Source organism: Lycium barbarum, chromosome 10 (assembly GCF_019175385.1).
Source record: "Lycium barbarum isolate Lr01 chromosome 10, ASM1917538v2, whole genome shotgun sequence".
In the NCBI taxonomy this organism is placed as follows: Eukaryota; Viridiplantae; Streptophyta; class Magnoliopsida; order Solanales; family Solanaceae; genus Lycium; species Lycium barbarum.
The window spans coordinates 124,578,659-124,601,788 of NC_083346.1; the positions used below are offsets into that span (position 1 = coordinate 124,578,659).

At 35.7% G+C, this 23,130-nt stretch overlaps 2 protein-coding genes across 3 annotated transcripts; one reads left to right on the forward strand and one right to left on the reverse strand.

The window, feature by feature from the left end:
• Positions 1–1,906: 1,906 nt before the first annotated feature.
• On the forward strand, positions 1,907–11,601 carry LOC132613469 (serine/threonine-protein kinase VPS15). 2 transcript variants are annotated; one of them, XM_060327488.1, is made up of 11 exons: positions 1,907–2,364; positions 3,885–4,007; positions 4,094–4,139; positions 4,252–4,412; positions 5,210–5,289; positions 6,058–6,163; positions 6,388–6,564; positions 6,647–9,814; positions 10,368–10,615; positions 10,698–10,797; positions 11,139–11,601. In XM_060327488.1, the coding sequence occupies exons 1-11, from the start codon at positions 2,092–2,094 to the stop codon at positions 11,313–11,315; spliced, it is 4,659 nt and encodes a 1,552-aa protein (XP_060183471.1). In that variant the 5' UTR covers positions 1,907–2,091; the 3' UTR covers positions 11,316–11,601. The 2 variants fall into 2 exon arrangements, with proteins under 2 accessions (XP_060183471.1, XP_060183472.1); XM_060327489.1 differs by lacking the exon at positions 1,907–2,364 and adding an exon at positions 2,926–2,944.
• Positions 11,602–13,623: 2,022 nt separating this feature from the next.
• On the reverse strand, positions 13,624–17,462 carry LOC132613470 (serine/threonine-protein kinase SAPK2-like). The gene is made up of 9 exons (XM_060327490.1): positions 17,036–17,462; positions 16,650–16,724; positions 15,724–15,825; positions 15,292–15,345; positions 15,091–15,183; positions 14,916–15,008; positions 14,720–14,824; positions 14,311–14,409; positions 13,624–14,214 (listed from the first exon to the last, which is right to left on the reverse strand). Exons 1-9 carry the CDS (start codon positions 17,153–17,155, stop codon positions 13,921–13,923), a joined length of 1,035 nt encoding a protein of 344 aa, XP_060183473.1. The 5' UTR covers positions 17,156–17,462; the 3' UTR covers positions 13,624–13,920.
• Between the last annotated feature and the right edge of the window lie 5,668 nt (positions 17,463–23,130).

A 23,130-nucleotide genomic window follows, 5' to 3' on the forward strand; every position in this document is an offset into this window, starting at 1 on the left:
TTGCTTATTGCAACATGGAATGCCTACTAGTAGAGTGCTGAATTTTGGTGGTAAACATCAAGCAAGTCAGCCTATAAGATCTGCTGAAGTCACAGGAGACCTTGGTCACAAGGCACGACAAGCGATGAGGTACAAAGGCAAACCATGCTACTTAAGAAGCATGCTTGATGAGATTAGAAGGGACAAACTCAACAAGGCCACTAGCAGCAAAGGAAAGAGGCCATGAAAGTGATGGCCATTACTTAGATTACTAGAATTAAGTTGCTTTTGGATATTAAACACTTTGTATGAATTCGGCAGTTTGGAAGACTTGGGAGACCAAGAAATCTGCATTTTTAATAATACTCCGTGCTGGCATCGCACTTGACGCTTCATCATCGTCATTTTGACTACAAAGATTGTTCAACTCCGATTTGAACTCTTTCATTAAGAACTCTAGAAAAAGAAAAAAAAAGTGAAAGATATAACATATAAATAAAAGATAAGAATAATAATGAGTTTGGAGAAAATATTACTTACCACTAGAATGCATGGCACAGATTTCAATTTTTTTTTTCTTCAAGCTTTGGCGAAAATGGAGTGAAGAATCGAAAATGAAGAAGAAGGAAGAGAAAATAAAGGGGGAGGGGGGTGGGGTGGGTTTTTCCCGTTAATTTTATCCACGTGGCAAAAAATAACTGGTCAAATGCCCCCCTCACGTGCTGCTTGGTCGTGTAGTCACGCACACTGCCAGATCAACGCTAAAAGGTCACTAAAATACTGAAAAATTAAGACTGAGGGGAATAGGTCGCCCGCAAAGGTTGGGTACGTCACGTAGAAACCAAACATGTATTAGGTACATTAAATTTTATACATAATAAAAAAATGCTACCAAACATGTTACATTATTTATATAGGATTTAATACATAAATAACTTAGCTCCTACCCCATCTACCAAATATTCGGGGCTTATAGTACCAAATGATAAATTCCACTCAACAAATGAGATTTATGTTTAATAGGTTAGCAGTGTTCCCATTTTTAATTTTCTAAAATAAAACTAAAGATATGGATATTTCTGTCATTTCACCGGGGGAATAATATTGCAAAAGCGACACAAGCATCAGCAAATGGAAGCTCCAATCTGGTGCTGAGAATTATCATGTACATTCACATTGGAAGCTCCAATTCTAATTAAGAGATTGCATAGTTTAATATATTTGCCATGTTTTGAGTATATTTTAATGAAATCATGTTACCTTTACCTAAACTTTTTTAAAAAATCCCACTTTATTTGTTTGTATAATGTCAAGAAATAATAGTAGGCAAAAAAAAGTTATATACTCCCTCCGTCTCATAATAAATGTTACCTTAATCAATTTTTTTATTCCATAATAAGTGTCACCTTAGGATATCAATACATATATTGACTAGTTTTTTCCATCTTTGCCCTTGGACAAGAAATGGCAAATGATGATGGTTGGATTCCCAATGTCAAAAGATGAACTACTCGTACGTGCTCCAATCATCAAGAAGAAATATTTTTTTTACATAAGGGTAATTTGATAAACTTTACACTTCATAATTGGTTTCTTAATATGCGTGTTTTTTATTAAGATAACACTTATTATGGGACAGAGGAAATATATGATTACAAATCGAACAACCAAATCAAACGGATAAATGCATATTATATTTAGTTTTGATTTAATTTTAATAATTTAAAAACCGACTAAATTGATTTTATTTTAATTTTAAGCAAAAATCATCCAAACCGACTTGCGTACACTCTGGCTGAAAACAAAAACAAAAAAAAAACAGTAAAAACAACAAATAATACATAATTGAACCAAAAATAAAATAAAAATTAGACAACCCTCGACTACTACTAATTTTAATTTTGTAATCTTCTAAAATAAGCCTGACAGCAATCTAAAGATATGGATATTTTCGTCTTTTCGCACGAATATCTAAATTCGTCCTTATTTTGCTCTCAGATGACTCCGGCGACACGTAACCCCAAATTTTTACTCCATCTTCGTCTTCGCCTCCACAGTTTCCGGTGGATCCTTATAGCTTCTAGAAGTTTCTAAAACACTGAGTGCTCAAAAATGGGGAATAAGATCGCGAAAACGACACAAGCATCAGCGATGGAGTATTACCTACACGATTTGCCTTCATCATATAATTTAGTGCTGAAAGAAGTATTAGGACGAGGTCGTTTTTTGAAATCAATTTTGTGTAAACATGATGAAGGACTTGTCCTTGTTAAAGTTTATTTTAAAAGAGGAGATTTCATTGATTTAAGGGAGTACGAACATCGTCTTGCCAAAATTCGTGATATATTTACCTCACTTGATCATCCACATGTTTGGCCTTTCCAGGTTAAGTAAAAATTTGAGAATTTTTTTAACACTCTGTTTGGATGATTATTACAAATTGTTACTGTATTGTTTTGATGAATACAACATTTGATAAATTGTACTGTTTCCCCTAGTTTCCAGGTCTGCTTCACTTGTGTAAACCTTCAATACGCAATGTAAAATTGGTTCAAATGTGTTGTATTAACTAAATTTTTGCTTGATTGACGTTGAATTTAAAAAAAAAAAAAAACTGTGGAAAACTTGAAAAATATGTTATCAGGTGGATTGAAGATCTTATATTAGTAACATATTTGTTTAAGAGGAATCTAAGTACGCGTTTGGACATAAAAAATGGGAAATTTGAACAAAAATAGTAGTATATTTCGACTTGCTGTCTTCATATAATTTAGTGCTTAAAGAAGTAATAGGACGAGGTCGTTTTTTGAAATGAATTTTGTGTAAACATGATGAAGGACTTGTCCTTGTTAAGGTTTATTTTAAAAGAGGCGATTTCATTGATTTACGCGATTATGAACACCGTCTTGAGAAAATTCGTGATATATTCACCTCATTAGATCATTCACATGTTTGGCCTTTCCAGGTTAAGTAAAATTGGCTGACTTTTTTACTTAATTTTTGCCTGATTTACTTTAAATTTGATTTTTTTTTTTGGATAAAATTACGCTATATTTACTTGCAGTAGGCCATATTTTGAGTTTATTTTGAGTTTGTTACCATGTTTAGCTCATAATTGTGTATAAACACCTTTTATACAAGTTTGATACATATGTATAATGCTTTTCCGCATGTATAATATTATATATTAGGCTACATGGCGTAATATTTTATGTTGGGCTGTATATTGTTGAAAAATTTCCAAGATATTAGTTTAGAAGGAATCTAAATATTGAGTCTTTGCTTGATGTAAAAATATTGCAGTTCTGGCTTGAAACAGATAAGAAGGTGTGGAGGTCGAGGATTAGGCTAGACAGTTAATAGGTAGCCGAGTTAGTTATTGATCGCGTAGTTTCTTTTCTTCAATGTGTTTTACTATCTTCCTTATTTGTAGTATTAGTTAGTAAACATGTAGTTCCTTTTCTTCAATGTGTATTGCTATTTGTTGCTTCATTTGCTTTTTATCTTGCTATTTTGTTGGCATATTTTTCTGGATACTATGCGTCAAATCCTTTTCTTTTCTTTCTAGCGGATGGTCTATCGGAAACAGCCTCTCTACCCCACAAAGGTAGGGGTAAGGTTTGCTTACATCCTACCCTCCCCAGAACCCACTTGTGGGACTGCACTGGGCATGCTGTTGTTGTTGGCTTGAAATAGATAAAGCTGCTTAGTTGAGACAAAGTAAAATTGGCAGACTCTTCACTAATGTTTTACCTACATTGACTTTGAATTTGCTTTTTTTTTTTTTCTTTCTGGGGAGAACTTTGAAAATATGTTGGCAGGTGGACGTAAGATCTTATATCAGCAGCATATTAGTTTAACAGGAATCTAAATACTGAGTCTTTGCTTCATGCAAAATGTTGCAGTTCTGGCTTGAAACAGATAAAGCTGCTTATTTGTTGAGACAATACTTCTTTAACAATCTTCATGATCGTCTTAGTACTCGACCTTTCCTCTGTCTTGTTGAGAAGAAATGGCTTGCTTTCCAGGTAATACTTCTTCTCCTGTCATCCATTGTTATAGTTCTGGTTTATCAAGTTGCAAATAGTCATATCATGTACTGCTACTTTTGCAGTTGCTTTATGCAGTGAAGCAGAGTCATGAGCATGGAGTGTGTCATGGTGAGATGACTCATGATATGAAATTATAAATGACTCGTGAGGTGGAAAACCTATAACTTGGTCAGGCCTTTATTTTTTCTCTTTTTAAAGACTGGCATGAACTCGGTTGCAGGTGATATCAAGTGTGAGAATGTGCTGGTCACATCTTGGAACTGGCTTTATCTTGCGGACTTTGCATCGTTCAAACCCACTTATATTCCACATGATGATCCTTCTGATTTCTCGTTCTTCTTTGATACCGGTGGACGAAGGCGATGCTATCTTGCACCTGAGGTTTGAATAAGTTGTTTCCTTTTGTTGTTTAGTATGAGTAAAACTAACTGCTTTTTTATTATAAATTATTTGTTGGCAGAAAAAATTGTGATTTAATGCAAACAAGTTACACATCAGCATTTCGAATTCTTAAGTCTCTCTTCTGTATTTATGATTGTTGCGAGTAGTGGACACTACACATAACAGAATTTAAATTTGCTTAGTTGAAGTACTATTATCAAGTACATTGATATCTGTGAGTTCCACCAGTTTCTAATTTTGAACAAAGGCAAACAGATATCTTGTGCATGTTTGACTGGTGAGGGCAGTCAGAAGTGTTTTTCACTTGCTCCACTGCCCAATTTCAGTCCGAACACAGCGACCTATTCACTATTTCCCACTTTGGATGGAAGAAACTGTGCCTTATGTCAGAGATGTCTGTTTGTGATTCTAATCGAGTCTTAACCTTCATATTCAGTGGACACCTGTAAAGAGATTTCGAGTAGTAGTTTTGTTAGTAGAAACTTAGTGCAAAGTGTACAAGAAAAACGAATTATTGGTCATAAGTGTGTTCAAGAGCTGTTCAGTGTAGGCATAGAGTGAACTTTGGGAGACATCAATAAGCTTGAATAAGCAATAGTATGCTAGAATTGCATGTATCTTAGCTGAAAGGGGAAAAAAAATGACAAATGAAAAACTGCATGTTTCTTCTAGAGGCATCCTTGTTGTCCCACACCATCTCCCCTTCTTTAATAGATACATTGTTTTATGCACCATGATGTCAAAGTAATTTTTGCATAAATGGCACTAATTTTCAGAGATTTTATGAGCATGGAGGTGAGATGCACGTTGCACAAGATGCTCCTTTGAAGCCATCTATGGACATCTTTGCTGTCGGGTGAGATTTTTTCTTGAGTCATTATTTTGGATGGCCTCTCAAAACTTTACTGTTTCTTTTTTTCTCCTTTCAAATTTACTATTAAGGTACCGAACTAAAACTTCTACTAGAACTTTACCAGAATATTTATATATCAACTCTTTATGTGGTCCTCCCTCTAGCATTATTTGTGTTGTGGCATTTTCCATGGTAGCAATGGTGTCAGCATGATGGCCACTGATAAGTATCAAAGAGATTAATTGCTATTCGACATGAGGTACAGTAATCGGAAGATTTAGGAAAGTTATGGCTTGCTCAATAGTTTGCCTTTTTTTACTTTTTGTAATGATTTCACATCGAACAAAAAAAAAAAAACTACTAAAAGTGTTTTACTTTATCAAGAAGGAAAATTGACTATTGTATGATTTATTGTTCCAACTGCACACTATAATAACCAATTGAATCTTTCTTCTTGATCTTATTAATAGCCAAACGGAATCAGTTAAAATAGACTGGAGAGAGTTTTTTATACCAAGGTGTATTTGGTTGGGACCTGCCGAATGAAGAAAAACAAACATTTCACTATTGAGGAAATGGTGTATTCTTGTTTAATAAAGAGATTAATTACCCTTATGTTGGCTTGTGATAGTTTTGTATCTAATAGGAAGGGAAGAATATCATACACGCAAGGGATGTTGTTGAACATCAATCCCCCATAAAAGTAAGAAACACACGTCATTGTTGTGTAATAAGGATTTGAGTATTTGAACATTATATACATTGCACCAGGTGTGTTATTGCTGAGCTTTTCCTCGAGGGTCAGCCATTATTTGAATTATCTCAACTGCTTGCTTATCGCAGAGGACAACACGATCCCAGTCAACTTCTGGAAAAGGTATCTTTTTTGTTTTTGTCTTCTTTCTAGTTTCTTAGCTTAGCATTTTTCTTGTTAAAACATTTCTTGTGTTATTGTAGCACCTTAGTCTGTTGAATTTTGGAACATGACTTAATTGTTGATTAAGGTTATGAATAAAAAATTTCCGTAAGAATTATTTGCGTTCTATTCGTGAATTCTTGCTTTTATTCTGATAAATGCTTATTCATATATCTTTAATGCAGATTCCAGATTCAGGAATCCGGAAGATGATTCTTCATATGATTCAATTGGACCCAGAGTCACGGTGTTCTGCTGAAAGCTATCTGCAGAACTATGCAGGAGTTGTGTTCCCGAGCTACTTCTCACCATTTCTTCATAATTTCTATTCCTTGTTGAATCCCCTTAATTCCGATGCAAGGGTAAGATCATAAGCTTACATCTATTGTCTCTTTTGGTCACCCGCTTCAAGATTTGTACTCAGTAGCCACATCTCGTTTGTAGGTTCTGATATGCCAGACCTCTTTCCATGAGATCCTTAAACAAATGATGAGTGATAAGCCTGGTGACAGGAACCCCCCGGCTGCGAGTCGACATTCAATTCCTGCCAGTCAAACACTGCAGGAGAGTAATATGAACGGAAATCTGTGTTTAGTGAAGGACTCATTGAACAACAAAGAAGAGATAGAGAAGGGCTCAGTTCATGATCGCTTTGATCTGCTTGGCAATGTGAACACTTTGCTTAGGGATGTGAAACAAAATAATCAATGTCCTGTTGTGAAGCCAGTGCTTGAGGATATAGCCAATACAGCATATTCGCAGAAGCAAAAACAATGCCACATCCGATCTCCAGGTGAACAGGTCCCAGTCAGCTCCATTTCTTTCAAGAGAAGCCACCATCCCTTCTTAAAAAAGATCACCATGGAAGATTTGACTGTGTTGATGTCTGACTATGATAATCAGTCGGACACTTTTGGAATGCCTTTCTTACCATTTCCTGAAGATGTAATGAGCTGTGAAGGAATGGTGCTGATAGCCTCATTGTTGTGTTCCTGCATACGTAATGTCAAATTGCCTTTTATGAGGAGAAGTGCTGTATTACTGTTGAACTCTTGCTCCTTGTACATTGATGACGAAGATCGGTTGCAGCGTGTACTTCCACATGTGATAGCAATGCTGTCGGATCCAGCAGCAATTGTTCGTTGTGCTGCCTTAGAAACTTTATGTGATGTTCTTCCTTTAGTTAGAGATTTTCCTCCAAGTGACGCCAAAATATTTCCTGAGTATATTCTCCCTATGCTTTCCATGCTTCCTGATGACCCAGAGGAGAGTGTTAGGATTTGTTATGCCAGCAATATATCGAAGCTTGCACTAACTGCTTATGGTTTTCTCATTCACTCAATAAGCTTGAGTGAGGCAGGTGTACTAAATGAAACAAATTCATCCCAGAATTCATCAATATCAACCTCAGATCAACCAGTACGGCCACAGAGTCTAAACAGTGATACACAACTTGCTCAATTAAGGAAGTCAGTTGCGGAGGTTATTCAAGAGCTCGTGATGGGCCCAAAGCAAACTCCAAACATCAGGAGAGCACTATTGCAAGATATTGGTAACCTTTGTTGGTTTTTTGGGCAGAGGCAAAGTAATGACTTCCTGTTGCCCATTCTCCCTGCTTTTCTAAATGATAGAGATGAGCAGCTCAGGGCAGTATTTTATGGGCAAATCACTTATGTCTGTTTTTTTGTTGGACAAAGAAGTGTGGAAGAATATCTTTTACCGTACATTGAGCAGGCTTTGACTGATACAACTGAGGCCGTAATCGTCAATGCACTAGATTGCTTGGCCATTCTCTGCAAAAGTGGCTTTCTGCGCAAGCGGGTCCTACTTGAGATGATAGACCGTTCTTTCCATTTGTTGTGCTACCCTAGCCAATGGGTAAGGAGGTCAGCTGTAACCTTTATTGCCGCCAGCAGTGAGAGCTTAGGAGCAGTTGATTCTTATGTTTTTCTTGTCCCAGTAATAAGGCCCTTCCTTCGCAGGCAGCCAGCATCTCTAGCTTCAGAGAAAGCCCTTTTCTCATGCCTGAAGCCACCAGTTTCAAAAGAACTGTACTGTCAGCTTGTGGAAAATGCAAAGAGTTCAGATATGCTCGAGCGACAAAGAAAGATATGGTACAATTCACCACCTCAGTCAAAACAATGGGAAACTGCAGATTTACTTGACAGAAGTAGCAGTGAGTTGGATCGACTGAAATACTGGCCTGGGAGGAAACATGATTTCCCGGGCTATAAATCTGCTAGTGATTTAACAAAACCAATTGATTTTACTGATTGTGATGATAGTCAGACCAAGGTGAAAGCTGTGGGAAGCTTAATACAAGATCCTCCTAGCATAATGGATAGCGGGGATCGCCTCCCCTCTGAAAAATTACAGCTATCTGGCTTTGTGTCCCCACAAGTCAGTGGTATGAGCAGCTTTATTGATAAATCACCTGAAGGAATTCCTTTGTACTATTTTAAGGAGGATAACAAGAGATCAGTAGGCACTGGTGCAGCAGCTTCTGATTCCTCATTTCCATATAATTCATTTGGATTTGGATCTTCGTCTTTGCCTTGGATGGATCCTGTGAACAAGTCATTTAACTTGGCAAATTCTGTTCCAGCACCTAAGCTTGTGTCAGGTTCAATAAGCATTGGCAATAGTTCCACTCTGTTGCGGAGAGTTGTACATGAAGTGGAAGACAGGGAAGCTGATCAAACAGCATATGTGAATAACAAGTTTCAGGACATTGCATCTGGTAAATCTAAAACGGGTTCCCTAACAATGGAAGACAACACAACCGCAACAGATAGAACTGATTTATCATCTTTTGCCAGAACATCTATGATTACTGATTCAGGATGGAGGCCTCGTGGGGTTTTGGTTGCTCACCTCCAAGAGCACCGTTCTGCTGTTAATGATATATCCATTTCAGCGGACAACAGCTTTTTTGTTAGCGCATCTGACGATTCTACTGTTAAGGTTTGGGATTCAAAAAAGCTGGAGAAGGATATCTCATTCAGGTCAAGGTTAACTTATTCTTTAGAAGGAAGCCGAGCTTTATGCGTTACAGTGCTCCAAGGTTCTGCTCAAGTTGTTGTTGGAGCATGTGATGGAACAATACATGTGTTCTCTGTTGATTATATCTCCCGAGGACTCGGTAATGTTGTCGAGAAGTATTCTGGTATTGCTGATGTGAAAAAGAATGAAGTGGGAGAGGGTGCCATTGCAAGCCTCTTGAACTATTGTTCAGATGGTGGTGCCTCAAAAATGATTTTGTACAGCACCCAGAATTGTGGGCTCCATCTGTTGGACACAAGAACAAGCTCACATGCCTGGAACACCAAGGTTTATCCGAAAGAGGGCTATATATCATCTCTAGTTGCAGGGCCTTGTGGAAACTGGTTTGTATCAGGTTCATCAAGAGGTGTACTTACACTTTGGGATTTGAGGTTCTGCATACCAGTTAACACATGGCAATATTCTCTTGCCTGCCCAATTGAGAGAATGTCTCTCTTTGTTCCTCCTCCTAGTACCTCAGTGTCTGTAGCGGCTAGGCCCCTTGTTTATGTTGCAGCAGGTTGTAATGAAGTCTCTCTCTGGAATGCAGAGAATGGGAGCTGCCACCAGGTAAGGTGGAATTGTTCTTAAGAAAAGAAGGCTTGACTTAAGTGCTTTTAATTCCAAATACTAGTTGGTAACTTTGTCTTTATGTGGTCAGTTTTTCAGTCTATATAACTTGATATTTTCCTTTATTTGGTTTATGTGATGTATCCAGTTTAGATATACTTGAAGTAGCTATGGTGTCTACGGGTTTGAAATCCTTGTAAGGAAAGAGTGTCTGAATCTCTCTCTCTCTCTCTGCGCCTTCCAGCTTTCTTTCCTTGTATACTGAAAGTGTTTTGACAATGAGGTCTTTAGTCAGCACGTCCTAATTTCTCAGTGGTAGCTGATAGCTGATAGATGTTTGATAAGTTGGAAAATTCATGCTAGAATTGTTTGTCTTGGATGTACCTGTTGAATTTGAAATTCAATTACGTTTATGATGGTCTTGTATAAAATATGGACGTTTGACTTGTGTAATCTATTTAATCTGAACCAGTGTTCTTGGGACATGCTATGAGTTACAAAATATGTCTCTACTCTTTTGACTTTTTCCAACTTTTTTTTTTTTTTTCTGCAGGTTTTGAGGGTAGCAAACAATGAGAATGAGGCTGAGAACTCTGACCTACCTTGGGCTTTAGCGAAGCCATCAAATAAGGCTAATCCTAAACAAGAACTAAGAAGAAATACTGGTTCAAAGTACCGACTTGATGAATTGAGTGATCCGCCTCCTCGCCTTTCTGGCATTCGGGCATTGCTTCCATTACCTGGTGGTGATTTGTTAACAGGGGGTACTGACTTAAAAATACGTCGCTGGGACCATTGCAGGTAAGCGACTGTTTCTATAGCTCTATGCTAAATTCACTCACTTTTTCCATATAACTCAAAAAGGCTATATTGCATATTTCAGCCCGGAACGAAGTTATTGTGTTTGCGGACCATCTATAAAGGGGGTTGTTAATGATGACTTTTATGAGACAAAATCTAGCTTTGGCGTACAAATAGTGCAGGTATGTGAGTTAGCATATAAATTGAGCAGGATCACTATTATGCTAGCATTATCTTATTCGTCCGTTTTATTACTACTACTTGTTTCGTATACTTTGGTTATTTTTACCATGTTTGATGTCAGTACTTTTCTGTCTTCATTATTTCATCATAGCTTTTTTACTCTTGCATTTTCAAAACTCTTCTGAAAATCGTTTTTCTTGAGCTGAGGGTCTATTGGAAACAGCCTCTCTACCCACAAAAGGTAGGGGTAAGGTCTGCGTACACCCCACCCTCCCCAGACCCCCCTTGTGGGATTACACTGAGTATGTTGTTAATATCTTGCGTTTGCTTGTCATAAAAGGAGGCAAAGAGGCGACCTTTAGCCACCAAATTAACGGCAAAGGCAATCCTTGGAGCTGCTGCTGTTGATTCCGCTGGGTGTCACCGTGATTGTATTCTCTCTTTGGCTTCTGTAAAATTAAATCAGAGACTTCTGATATCAGGCGGTAGAGAGGGAGCTGTTAAGGTTTGGAAGTAAAGGTAACTTGAGATACTGTATATATATATATTAATTGTACATATTTGGAATATGTAGTCTCTCTTTACTGTTCAAAAATGATAATTGGGATGTACAGAAGATGGCCTCTTTTGTGTGGAGATATATGACAGATAGATTTTTGAGCCATTACTACAGATGTATTAATTTCTGGTAGACACCATCTGGATTACGTTAGAACTTACATACCATTGTTGTAAATATATGTTTATGGCTGTTGTTCATACCCCAAATGGAAAATGCAAATACTTTGGTTTGCGCTATTGTATATTATTGTTCATGTTTAGTCTTTGTATTTTATGTAGCTAAATAGAAGGCTGATTCAATTTTTAAAATCTTCCAGAAACACCAAAAACTATCAATAATGAACAAAGGGCGTGCAAAACATCATGTACAAATTATTGAATATTTTTAAAATTGTGTTCACTTCACATAAACCAATGGCGTGCAAATCTTTCAATAATCTCTTGTGCCATTTGCTCATTTTTCAAAGGACAAGATCAATGACCAATTGCGTGGATACACCATCTATAAATTGTTGAATATTCTAAAAAATTATGATCGTTTTTTTCTTCTAAATTAATTAATAATACAATTTTGTAATCAACCTCTATTTGATATTCATTCAAGTCCATATCGTGTAGGGCGGTATAAAGGTCAACGAAACAATCATATTTTTCTTTATCTTCTCCAATATTATTCAGGAAATAGTCTATCCAGATCCTTATCAATCTCAATTCATGTCTAAAAAGGAATATAGAATCAACAGTGTAAAACAATTATTGTGACAGAGATTTGAAACTTTTAGGCATATCATGACATAGATATATAGTGGCCATGAATTGTTGAGGCCCCAGCAAAATCAAATAGAAGCGAAAATCACGCAGAATTTTACATAAGAAGTGTCGGCATATTATCATCAATCATCATCTGATTTTTATCTGAATCAGGATATGGGGTTGTGGGTATCTTAAAGCTTTACTTCTTGTCACATGTAAATGTTTACTTTCATATAATTTTCAAACACAGTCCATGTTCTATATACATATTAAAATTTATTATCATCAATCATCTGAATCGGGATATGAGGTTGTGGGTATCTTAAAGCTTTACTTCTTGTCACATGTAAATGTTTACTTTCATATAATTTTCAAACACTGTCCATATTCTATATACATATTAAAATTTTGAAGAATATTATTTATATATATAGTTAGTGGATTTTTTTTGACACGCGTATTCTATATACATATTAAAATTTTGAAGAATATTATTTATATATATAGTTAGTGGATTTTTTTTGACACGCGAGAGTGTCGGATGATACCCCCTTCTCTTGCACAATTTATCTCATTAAGGGTAGAACGAAAGTTTAAATTTAAATTATTTTCAAATATAAAGATGTATTTTTTTTTAAACAGATTAAAAAGGAAAATGCATCACATAAATTAGAACAGGAGGAATAGTTATTACGGAAAGGGCTCAAATATGTCATCGAACTATCAGAAATGGCTCATTCCACTCGTCAATAGTTTGACTCATTTATGCCGTTAAACTATCAGAAATGGCTCATTTATGCTACTCATCAATAGTTTGGCTCATTTATGCCATCGGCCATTACCAAAATGACTCATCCATGTCATTTTTCATTAATACCGGTTATACAATACTAGATATGACACGTGGCCTCTAACTAGGTTATGGTTGTGGGTGGGTAGGGTGTATGAGTCGAATTTTTTTATTAATTTGGAATTTAAAATTGGGCTGTTTTAATTAAACGACGTAGACCTATAATTGGAGGCCACGTGTCTTATCAGTATTATAAAAGCGGCGTTAATGAAAAATGGCATGAATGAGTCATTTTGGTAACGGGCGATGGCATAAATGAACCAAACTATTGATGAGTGACATCAATGAACCATTTCCGATAGTTTGATGGCATAAATGAGCCAAACTATTGATGAGTGACATAAATGAGTCATTTCCGATAGTTCGATGGCATATTTGAGCCTTTTCTGTAGTTAACTAGTTATTATCCCGAATGACAAGGCACTAACATAAAATAGCCAAAAGTCCATGTCTCACCAGCTTGCTAATCCTTCCATGGCTAATGATGTTGACTAATACAAATTAATTAAGATCAACATTAAGAAAACTCAACCAATTACATGTCAATGACAAATGGTTAGCAATTAAGCTACTTATTTTATGTTCCTTGTACTAATCAAGATCCAATACTAGGACTTCTTTATGGATTAGTTAATCTAAGCATTTAACAATATCATCAAACTTGACAAAGATCTTATATTTAAATTACATACAAACTAGTTGCACAATTTTTATTTACAATTGCAAACAAACAAACAAAACTATGTGGAATCCTTGGTGCCATACATGATGTACTATATTTGAATATAATATCTTTAAAAAGACCTTCAACTCCTGTGAAATTGAAGATTTATGAAACTAAACATGAATTTAAAACACAAAAAAAAAGTACAACTCTCTGCTATAGAATGGCCCCAAGTGCCAAGTAGAGACTTAAATACCAATTATTTTTTTCATTTTATGGCCAAGAAAGTAGCACTCATAATGCACATACAAAATCATCACTTGTGTCAATTTCATCATCTAAATCAGCATCAGTATCAAAATCATCAAGCTCCATGCTAATGCTGCTATTAACAAAATAGTCACTAACTTTGGACCCCTCTGCTGGTTTTCTTGCTTCTTGAATAATAGCCAATGCTTCTTCAATGCTTTGTAAAGGCTTGTCTCCACCATTCACTTGTGCTAAACTAGCTTCCTCTCCTTCCATAAATTCTTTAGGCAAGTTCTTTAAAAACCAAGGATGCTTCTTTATTTCTGCGATCGTTATCCTCTACAAGCATAATATTCGACGATTAGCTCATTTTTTCACGAGATAAAAGAAAGGTGCGACGTGAAAAATTGAAACGATTAAGAATTATAGTCCAACCTTCTCCGGGTCAGCTACGAATATTCGTGACAAAAGATGATTACAATCCTTGGAGACTCGGACGTAATAAGGGATCGAGTACTGCACGCTTAATATCCTCTGTCACAAAAGAAGAATTAACCTAAATAGCTGCCCACTGAACCACTTAAACTAAAAAAAAAAACCAGTAGTTGTTTAACATATGTATAATCCAACAGATGTATAATATATGTATAATCCATGTATAATATGTTTATAACCGTGTATAATCAGCGTATAATCTACTTATACTAGCTGGGAAAAGTAACCCGTGAATCAGACTGGATATTTGTGTAAATATCCCGTCACAAAATGCATATTTTTGAGACATGTTAACAAGGAAAATCAAGAAGTCAACTAGGATTGTTAAAGAAATGAGGCAGAAGTTTACAGTTATTGTTTTCTTGAAGTTTCTTGGATCATCAGGATCTTCAAACGGATATGCGCCGACCAGCATCACATATAATGTGACCCCACAAGACCAAACATCTGCTATCTTCACATCAAAATACATATAAAATCTTGAAGATTAGGTCAACAGATTGATTTGTTAATTGAAATTATATGTCAAAAATCAATTGTCATACCTTTCCATCATATTCTTTTCTTGATAAGACTTCTGGTGCGATATAGGCTGGAGTTCCAACTGTAGATTTGGGTTGTGAATGCAATGCTGCTGACTAAAACAATGAAATAACACAAGTCAGAAACTGAATTAAGAAAGAAATAAATCAAATATAGAATATGGTTCTGTTTTATTGCCTTAGAATAGCCAAAATCGCATATTTTTAGACGTTGCGTAGAGCTCCCGTCTAACAATGTGTTTTCAAGTTTAAGATCTCTGTGACAGATTTGCTGCAATTCAAGAAAATAATTCACATCACAAGCTCATAATCGAAGAGTAAATTAATGTACTTGGAAAAAACAATTCGAAACGAACTAAAAATAGGCCTTCGTGTATACCATTGAGTGACAGTAACTGACTCCTGATATAAGTTGTTGAAAGAAAAACCTTGCCTGAAGAAAAATAACCACAATAGCACAGATCACATCAATTAACAACAAGCTCAAGGAATCTAATAAAATTTTGAGACAATAACTGCTATATGATGAATGAAATTGAAAAGTAACCTTTATCGCTAGATTTTCATCAAGAAGAGGAACTAATTTGGTGGCTTATTGTTACATGATAATTTTTACTGCAATGACTATAACCCTCCGTTATAAAAGTGTCTCGTTTTTACCCTCACCGTTATAAAAATGGCTCAATTTGCCCTTCTGGGCTAATGGCAGCAGCATAAAAGGTAAATTTAGACCACTTGTAAGTTCAAGGGAAAATATGGATCATTCGTGAATTTCAAAGTTTGGACAATTCTATATTTTGAGTTAAGTTACCTCATCTTCACTGAATCTTCCAGCAGTGCATATTCGTTCAAAAATCTCTCCTCCGGAAGCATATTCCATCACTATGGCTAGATGAACTGGGGTTAGAAATACCTGTACAATAACGAAAACCTTTTTAGTGTCCGATCTATGCAGCTGGATCAAATTATCCAGAGTCTTAGCCCTCTTAGTAGCAGAGAATTAGAAAAGGAATCATTTACAAAGTCAATAATAGCGATTTTAACCAACATTGACTAACTCGCGTATTTAAAACATAATCTGATCATCACAGGTTCTAAACTATTGGTAGTAAGGAGGCTAAAAGATCAATGATAACATCAAATATCAAGAATGGACCACAAAAGTGCAATTTGGTTAGAAATATCTATTCATCGTATGATTCCAAATTCCCACTTAGTGGAAGAAAAAGAGAAAGGGACCATCTATTCATTGTATGATTCCAAATTCCAACTTTCACTTTGTGAGGAAGAAATAAATTCAGTACATATGGAATCTGATTCAAAGGGACCATCTTGAGAAATATCCAACTTTAACTAGACAAAAAAGGAAACTTCACTTTCAGATAAGCAGAACCTAACATCCTGCTTCATCTACTAGCAAATCATTATGTCTAAGATTTCATAAAATTTATTTGTCGTAATATACAATCATGGGAACTAATTGGACATAAAAACAAAGTGTATTAAGAACAATTAACACACATATTTTCTGAAATGAAACCTCAAAAAGCACAATTTCATCCAATACTGAACATATATTTTATTTCTCTATTTAGAATGATGCCATACAACAACAACAACTACTACTACGCCTCGGTCACAAACAAGTTGGTATCGGTTATATGAATCCTCACTGACCATGTTCCCCGTCAAAAAAATTCATCTGGTAAAAAAAAAAAATTAGAATGATGCATTTACCTCCTTAAATCTAATGATATTTGGGTGCCTCAAAGACCTGTGATTCATGATTTCCCTTTGAACATGTTCATCAATCTGCAATTATAACCCAAAGGAATTAACAGAAGTAACAAAACAAGTCATCTTTTCAATGAACAAGATGACAAACTATGTAATAGCCAAATATGAAGAATTCGATATCTCCCTATATGCACTTGTTTAGAAGAACCGATCAAAAGAAACTTGATCAGATCTATATTTGTGTTTAAAAATCCACTTAATATGTATCAATAATTTATCAAGAATCCAACAAACTGTATTTTTTAGAATTCAGAATACATAAACTTAAAATCCTAGTTCGGCTTCGGAAGAATTGGATGAGAGAATAATAGAGATAGAAATCAAACCTTTTTGCCTCTTTCAATATACTTGATAGCAAGAAGCTCACCAGTCCATTTATCTTTCACCAGCTTAGCCACACCAAAATTCCCAGAACCAATATCTTTCTGAATTTCATATCTTTCCATTTTCTATATTGTTTCAGCTTAAATTAATACCTCAAAATAACCATGCATGAGAAGGTAAAAAAAGACAAAGGGTCTCTACTTACGAATCTAAGATTTAATATATATAAATATAGGTCTATAAAGATGTAAAGACAAAGAGCTATATCAAAGGAGGAGTTGTAATTGAAGAAGCTGTCTAAATCTTGCTAAGTTGGAAAGAATGGAACTCTCTTTGTGATTTTTGGTCTTCCAATAGACATGCTTCCTATATTTGTAAGAGGCATAGAATGGTGGGACCAGTGGTGTAGCCAATTTTTTTTCAAAATATAAGGAAATTAAAGAAACATTAAGAATACACCACTTGAAATTGAAAGTATTTGTCATTACACTAAAGTTTTTGATATATCATGCAGATTCAATACTTTATATATGAGTTTAAGTTATATATACAGTGTTAGTGTAAGCAATTTTTATACCGAATTATTTTTATCTGTTATAGTAGATAGTCTTTGATATTGAAAGCTCAGGAGGTTTATATGTAGGTATTGTCCTTTGAATGACCTGACAGTGTAAAAAATTATGTACCCTGATAATGCATGTAATTTAAACTATTTGTATACATACGGGGCAGTAAGGGGCAAGGAGTCGGCGAAAATTTACATTGTATATCCAAGGCTAAAATTATCTTTTATGTATATATATATATTAAATGTTGAACCCCTCAAAGTCTCCATATGCCTATTTCTTTATATTTTTTAACTCTTTAATAAAAATCGTGGCTCCGTCACGTTCATACATATATAAAAAAAAGTGTATTTTATATTTTATTGGCACAAATTCAATTGAATTCTTTTCGGTTTATGTAATTAGGCCCATGAGTGGGGCACCACCAATCTAACTGCTTGAAGCTAGAGCATGGCTAAAACAAGTTGCATGCCTCAACGTGGTTGTATAATTTAGTTGTCAAAAACGAAAAATTGTAAAAAAAGAATGACAAGTAGACTACAACACCTTGGTCGGCTCTACTTGCAATTTTCTTTGTGATGTTAGTGTGAATCAACTCGTTTGTCCTTGCCTAAAGCCACTGGCCAGAAATAGCTACTTAAAAAATATTAGTTATGTTTGTAAATATCCCAAGTAGTGGATGTGCATTAATAATCTTATGTGCCAAGATATTATCTTGTGCTTATCTTGGACATCCATACGTGCAGAGGCGGACCCAGGATTTTGAGTTCGGGGGTGCTGGACTCAGGAATTTTGAGTTCGGGGGTGCTCTATTAACTATTTATATCTGTTTTCTTTATATTTTCTATACAATTATACACTCCGTGATTAAGTTTAATGGGTGCCGGAGCACCCAAACTTTACACATGGGTCCGCCCCTTCATACGTGTAAGTTTTATGAATTAATCACCAAGTCTACTTGGTTACTTATCCATTGTATTTTGCTCCTATAAATAGGAAGCTCATGTGTAATGTTGAAACAACAAGAAGCAATATTAATACAAAAGCAATAGTAACAGTATTACGTACTGTTTTACCTATTTGATCATTTCTTATCTTTTGTTCTTTATAAGTTAAGTTAATCTTTATTTCATACCACGTTATCAGCACGAGACTCTGTTATCTTGAACAAATATTTTAAAAGCCTCGAAGGTATTGATTTTCTTTTTCCCTTAACTAATAGCAAATCTAACTAAACGTGAATTTGTAGCCTTAGATATATCCGACAATAGCTATATGTCTTGGATTCTTAATGCTGAGATTCACCTTAATGCGATGGGTCTGGCAGACACCATCAATGATAAAAATGAGGCATAAGATCAAGACCGTGTCAATGCAATGATATTCCTCTACCATCATCTTGATGAGAATTTGAAAATGGAATATCTCACGGTTAAAGATCCCCTTACGTCGTAGAATGATCGAAGAGATAGATATGATCACCTGAAGATGGTCATACTACCACAAGCAAATTATGATTGACTCCATTTAAGGCTCCAAGATTTTAAATCTATTAAGGCATATAATTCTGCAATGTTTAAAATTATTTTTCAGTTAAAATTATGTGGTCAAAATGTTACTGAGCATGATATGCTGGAGAAAACATTCTCCACTTTTCCCGCCTCCAGTATGCTCCTGCAGCAGCAATATCGAGAAATAAGGTTCAAGAAATATTGTGAACTCATTGCACATCTTTAAGTTGCTGAACAACATAACGAATTATTAATGAAAAATCATGAAAGTCGACCTACTGGTACTGCTTCAGTCCTTGAAGTGAATGAGGCAAACTTTCACAATTTTAGGCATGGAAGAAGTCGTGGCCCCAGTCGTGATCATGGCCGTGGTCGAGGAAGGAATTTTAATCATGATTCTCGTATTGCACCAAATAATACCCTTCATCACCAGCAGTGTAAAAAAAAGGAGGAAAAGCATGAAGTTGTGTAAAAGAAAAATTCAGAAAAATAAATGCTTCCGATGTGGAGGGAAGGGGCATTGGTCACGTACCTGTCGTACGCCAAAGCACCTAGTTGAGTTGTATCAAGCCTCCCTTAAAAAGGCCGAAAAGAATGCCAAAGCAAATTTCGTTTCTGAACATAATGTTGAACTAATGCATCTAGATGTGGCAGATCTTTGAATACCCAGAAGGGAAAATAGATCATCTGATCAGTGATGGATCTGTAATAACTTAGCTATTTCATACATGTAGTTTTTATTAGCTAATGTGGTTATGTTTCATAGTTATGTAAATAAAGTGTGTGTAATGCTTTGTTTAATAGTAATATATGTAATAAAGCGAGTGTAATGCTTTATCTAATCATAATATCTACTTCGATGTTTACTTTGTCTATTCTTTCATTTTGAAGAATAAATGGAAAATACTCAAATATTATTTGGATCAGTGACCAGTCATGAAGATATTTGTGTGATTGATAGTGGAACAATGCATGCCATATTCAAAGATGAGAAATGATTTTCTCACTTGCTTAAGAAAAAGGGAAATGTTAGTACAATTTCTGGAAATTCAAAATTAATTGAAGGCTCCGAAAGAGATACTATATTTTTACCTAATGGGATGAAACTTTGTCACGCCCCGAACCATGGCCTGGGCGTAACACGGCACTCGGGCCTTGCTTGCATGTGTCCGAGCGAACCTCATGGCTTGATTGTCAACGTGGGCATCAAAACAATATAATTTATATGATGCAATTTAAATAAATCATGAAAATGTAATTTGCGCAATAAAGTCTTGAAATTATCTCATAGCATGAAATATCGTGGAAACACAATAGTTTTCAAACATAAAAGCATAACTGACTCTGTGAACTAACATATGTCTATGAAACCTCTAAAAACATGTCTGAATACTAACTACCAGGACATGGCCCTAGACTACCATAAACTGAATACTAATGCAGACTCCATGTTGAACCCCATGAGAAGTGGGACTCACTAATAAGCTGATAACTGAAGTGATCCTACTGCGCAGATGTATGCTCCTGAAAACCGATATCTGCACCATGAAGTGCAGGCCCTAGGCAAAAGGGACGTTAGTACATGGTGAATAGTACTAGTATGTAAAACCTGCTAAAATGAAGAACATGGCACAGCATAGGTATAGGACATGAACTGAAACAGAATGTAACTTGAGCATGAGCTTGAAACGTGAGTAAATTCTTAAAACAGTAAATCAATGGAAATACTTATATGTAAAACTACTTGTAAAGTGGGGAATGTTATAGTATAACCGACAACATGGTCTTATACTTGCGTCCTACCAGCAGAACACTCACAACCTTACCAGGGATATGAGATTTAATTAATAATAAGCATGTAAGGATCCAAACTGCATAATGAAGGTGTTGCCTCCTTGTTGACAACCCTTATCCTACGGCAGCTACATAGTTTCTGGCTATCTGAGCCTTCTCGGTTAACTAAACAATTTCCAAAACATGAACATAATATAGTTGGCTAAAAAGCCCATTATTTTCTTGAAATAACTTGTAAATAACTTGTAATCATGATTTCACGAAATAACTTTTACCTTGGTTTCATGAAATATCTTGTAATATGGTTTCATGAGATAATTTGTCATAGTCTTGAAAACATGTTCTTGATTCATGAGTAATAACAATAGTTCATATATATATATATATATATAATTGACTTGAAAACATGCTTGTAACTTGCTACATAAAATCATAAAGTTTCATATAAACATAATGAGAACACATGAGGAAGAATTCATGATTCATGGATTAAGCTAGGGTTCCTAATAATCGTAATGGAAGATTATGAATACAATAACGAATATAGATACAAAATTCATGTACATAAATACGGGCTACCAATATGTTGGGTTTAATGCCCTAGGGTTTGAACTTCATGGATATCAACAAACGGAGCATGGGGAAGAACGTAGAGATTCACACATGTGGATGAAAGTTCTACATACCTTAATTGTTCCAAAACTTGCGTTAAAGACTTGAGATTTGAAGAAGATTTCCAAAACCTTGAATTCTTGAACCTTGAGATGGATTTTCTTGAAAATCCTAGTTTTGGAATGATAATTTCTTGTTTAGATTACAAGGATAGATATTAGAATTGATTTGGAATAATTAGAGTAGGCTCACCTTGGTGTTCTTGATGATGGAGGAGGGTAGGAAGTCGTTCTAGGGATTGAAGGAATGAAAAATAATGACTTGAACTGGTATGGACGAATATATACTATCCTGTGAAATTGCAATTTACGTCCAGCACAGTGCTAGCCGTATTTCAGTTTACGGGTCGTAAATTAAAATACGGTCCGTATTTTGCAATACAGAATGCACTGTATCTCTTCAGTAAAATAACCATAACTCTTTGCACAGATGTCTGTTTGACCCTCATAATATACCGTTGGAAATTTATTTCAAAGCTCTACAACTTTCATCAAGGAAGCTTTCCCAAATTCCAAATACGTTTTGAAATACAACTTGGCATAATTTTCTACTGAATCTGTGGTCTTTACTGGCAGAAAGTGCGCTAACTTAGTAAGCCTGTCAACGATTACCCAAATAGAGTCATGTCTCCTGGCTGAGCGAGGTAGACCTGATACAAAATCCATATTGATCATTTTCCATTTCCAGACAGGAATATCAATATTCTAGCCAAGCCACCAGGTCTCTGATGTTCGGCTTTCACTTGTTGATAATTCAGACACTTAGCTACAAAATCCGCCGCATTCTTCTTTATATCGTTCCACCAGTAAATCTTCTTAAGATCATGATACATCTTAGTGGGACCTGGGAGGATGAAATACCTGGAATTGTGAGCTTCTGACATAATTCACTCTCTGAGCCCAATCTACATCTGGAACACACAATCTACCTCCGTACCTCAAGGTACCATCATATCCCCCTTGTTCGAAAGCCATCGTCTTATGCTTGTGAATCCCCTCTTTCAGCTGCAACAAGTAGGGATCATTAAACTGTTTCTCCTTGACTTCAACTACTAAAGAGGAAAGAGCCCTATTCTGAACAACCACACCACCATCCACGGAGTTCAAAAGTCGAACTCCAAGATTGGCCAAATATTGAACTTCCTTTGTCATAACTCTCTTATCCACGTCCACATGGGCTAAACTTCCCATGTAACACCGAATAAGAGCATCATCTACAACATTCGCTTTCCCCGGATGATAAAGAATATCCACATCATAATCCTTAAGCAATTCGAGCCATCTCCTTTGCCTAAAATTCAGCTCCCTTTGTTTGTAGATATACTGCAGGCTTTTATGATCTGTGAAAATATCAACATGCACTCCATACAAATAATGATGCCATATCTTAAGTGCTAAAACTACAGCTGCTAAATCTAGCTCATGAGTCGGATAATTCTTTTTATGAACCTTGAGCTGACGAGATGCATAAGATACAACCTTACCATGTTGCATTAAGACACATCCGATACCAACTCCCGAAGCATCACAATAAACCACGAACCCTTCGGTTCCC

Excerpts from the sequence above, each read along its gene's own strand:
- LOC132613469 (XM_060327488.1), top strand. The coding sequence starts at position 2,092 with ATGGGGAATAAGATCGCGAAAACGACACAAGCATCAGCGATGGAGTAT. Across the intron at positions 6,164-6,387 it reads CCAGTCAACTTCTGGAAAAG|ATTCCAGATTCAGGAATCCG; the intron begins GTATCTTTTTTG and ends TCTTTAATGCAG. Across the intron at positions 10,798-11,138 it reads TTGGCGTACAAATAGTGCAG|GAGGCAAAGAGGCGACCTTT; the intron begins GTATGTGAGTTA and ends TTGTCATAAAAG.
- LOC132613470 (XM_060327490.1), bottom strand. The coding sequence starts at position 17,155 with ATGGAAAGATATGAAATTCAGAAAGATATTGGTTCTGGGAATTTTGGT. Across the intron at positions 15,184-15,291 it reads TCAGTTACTGTCACTCAATG|CAAATCTGTCACAGAGATCT; the intron begins GTATACACGAAG and ends CTTGAATTGCAG. Across the intron at positions 14,215-14,310 it reads TCGTAGCTGACCCGGAGAAG|AGGATAACGATCGCAGAAAT; the intron begins GTTGGACTATAA and ends TTATGCTTGTAG.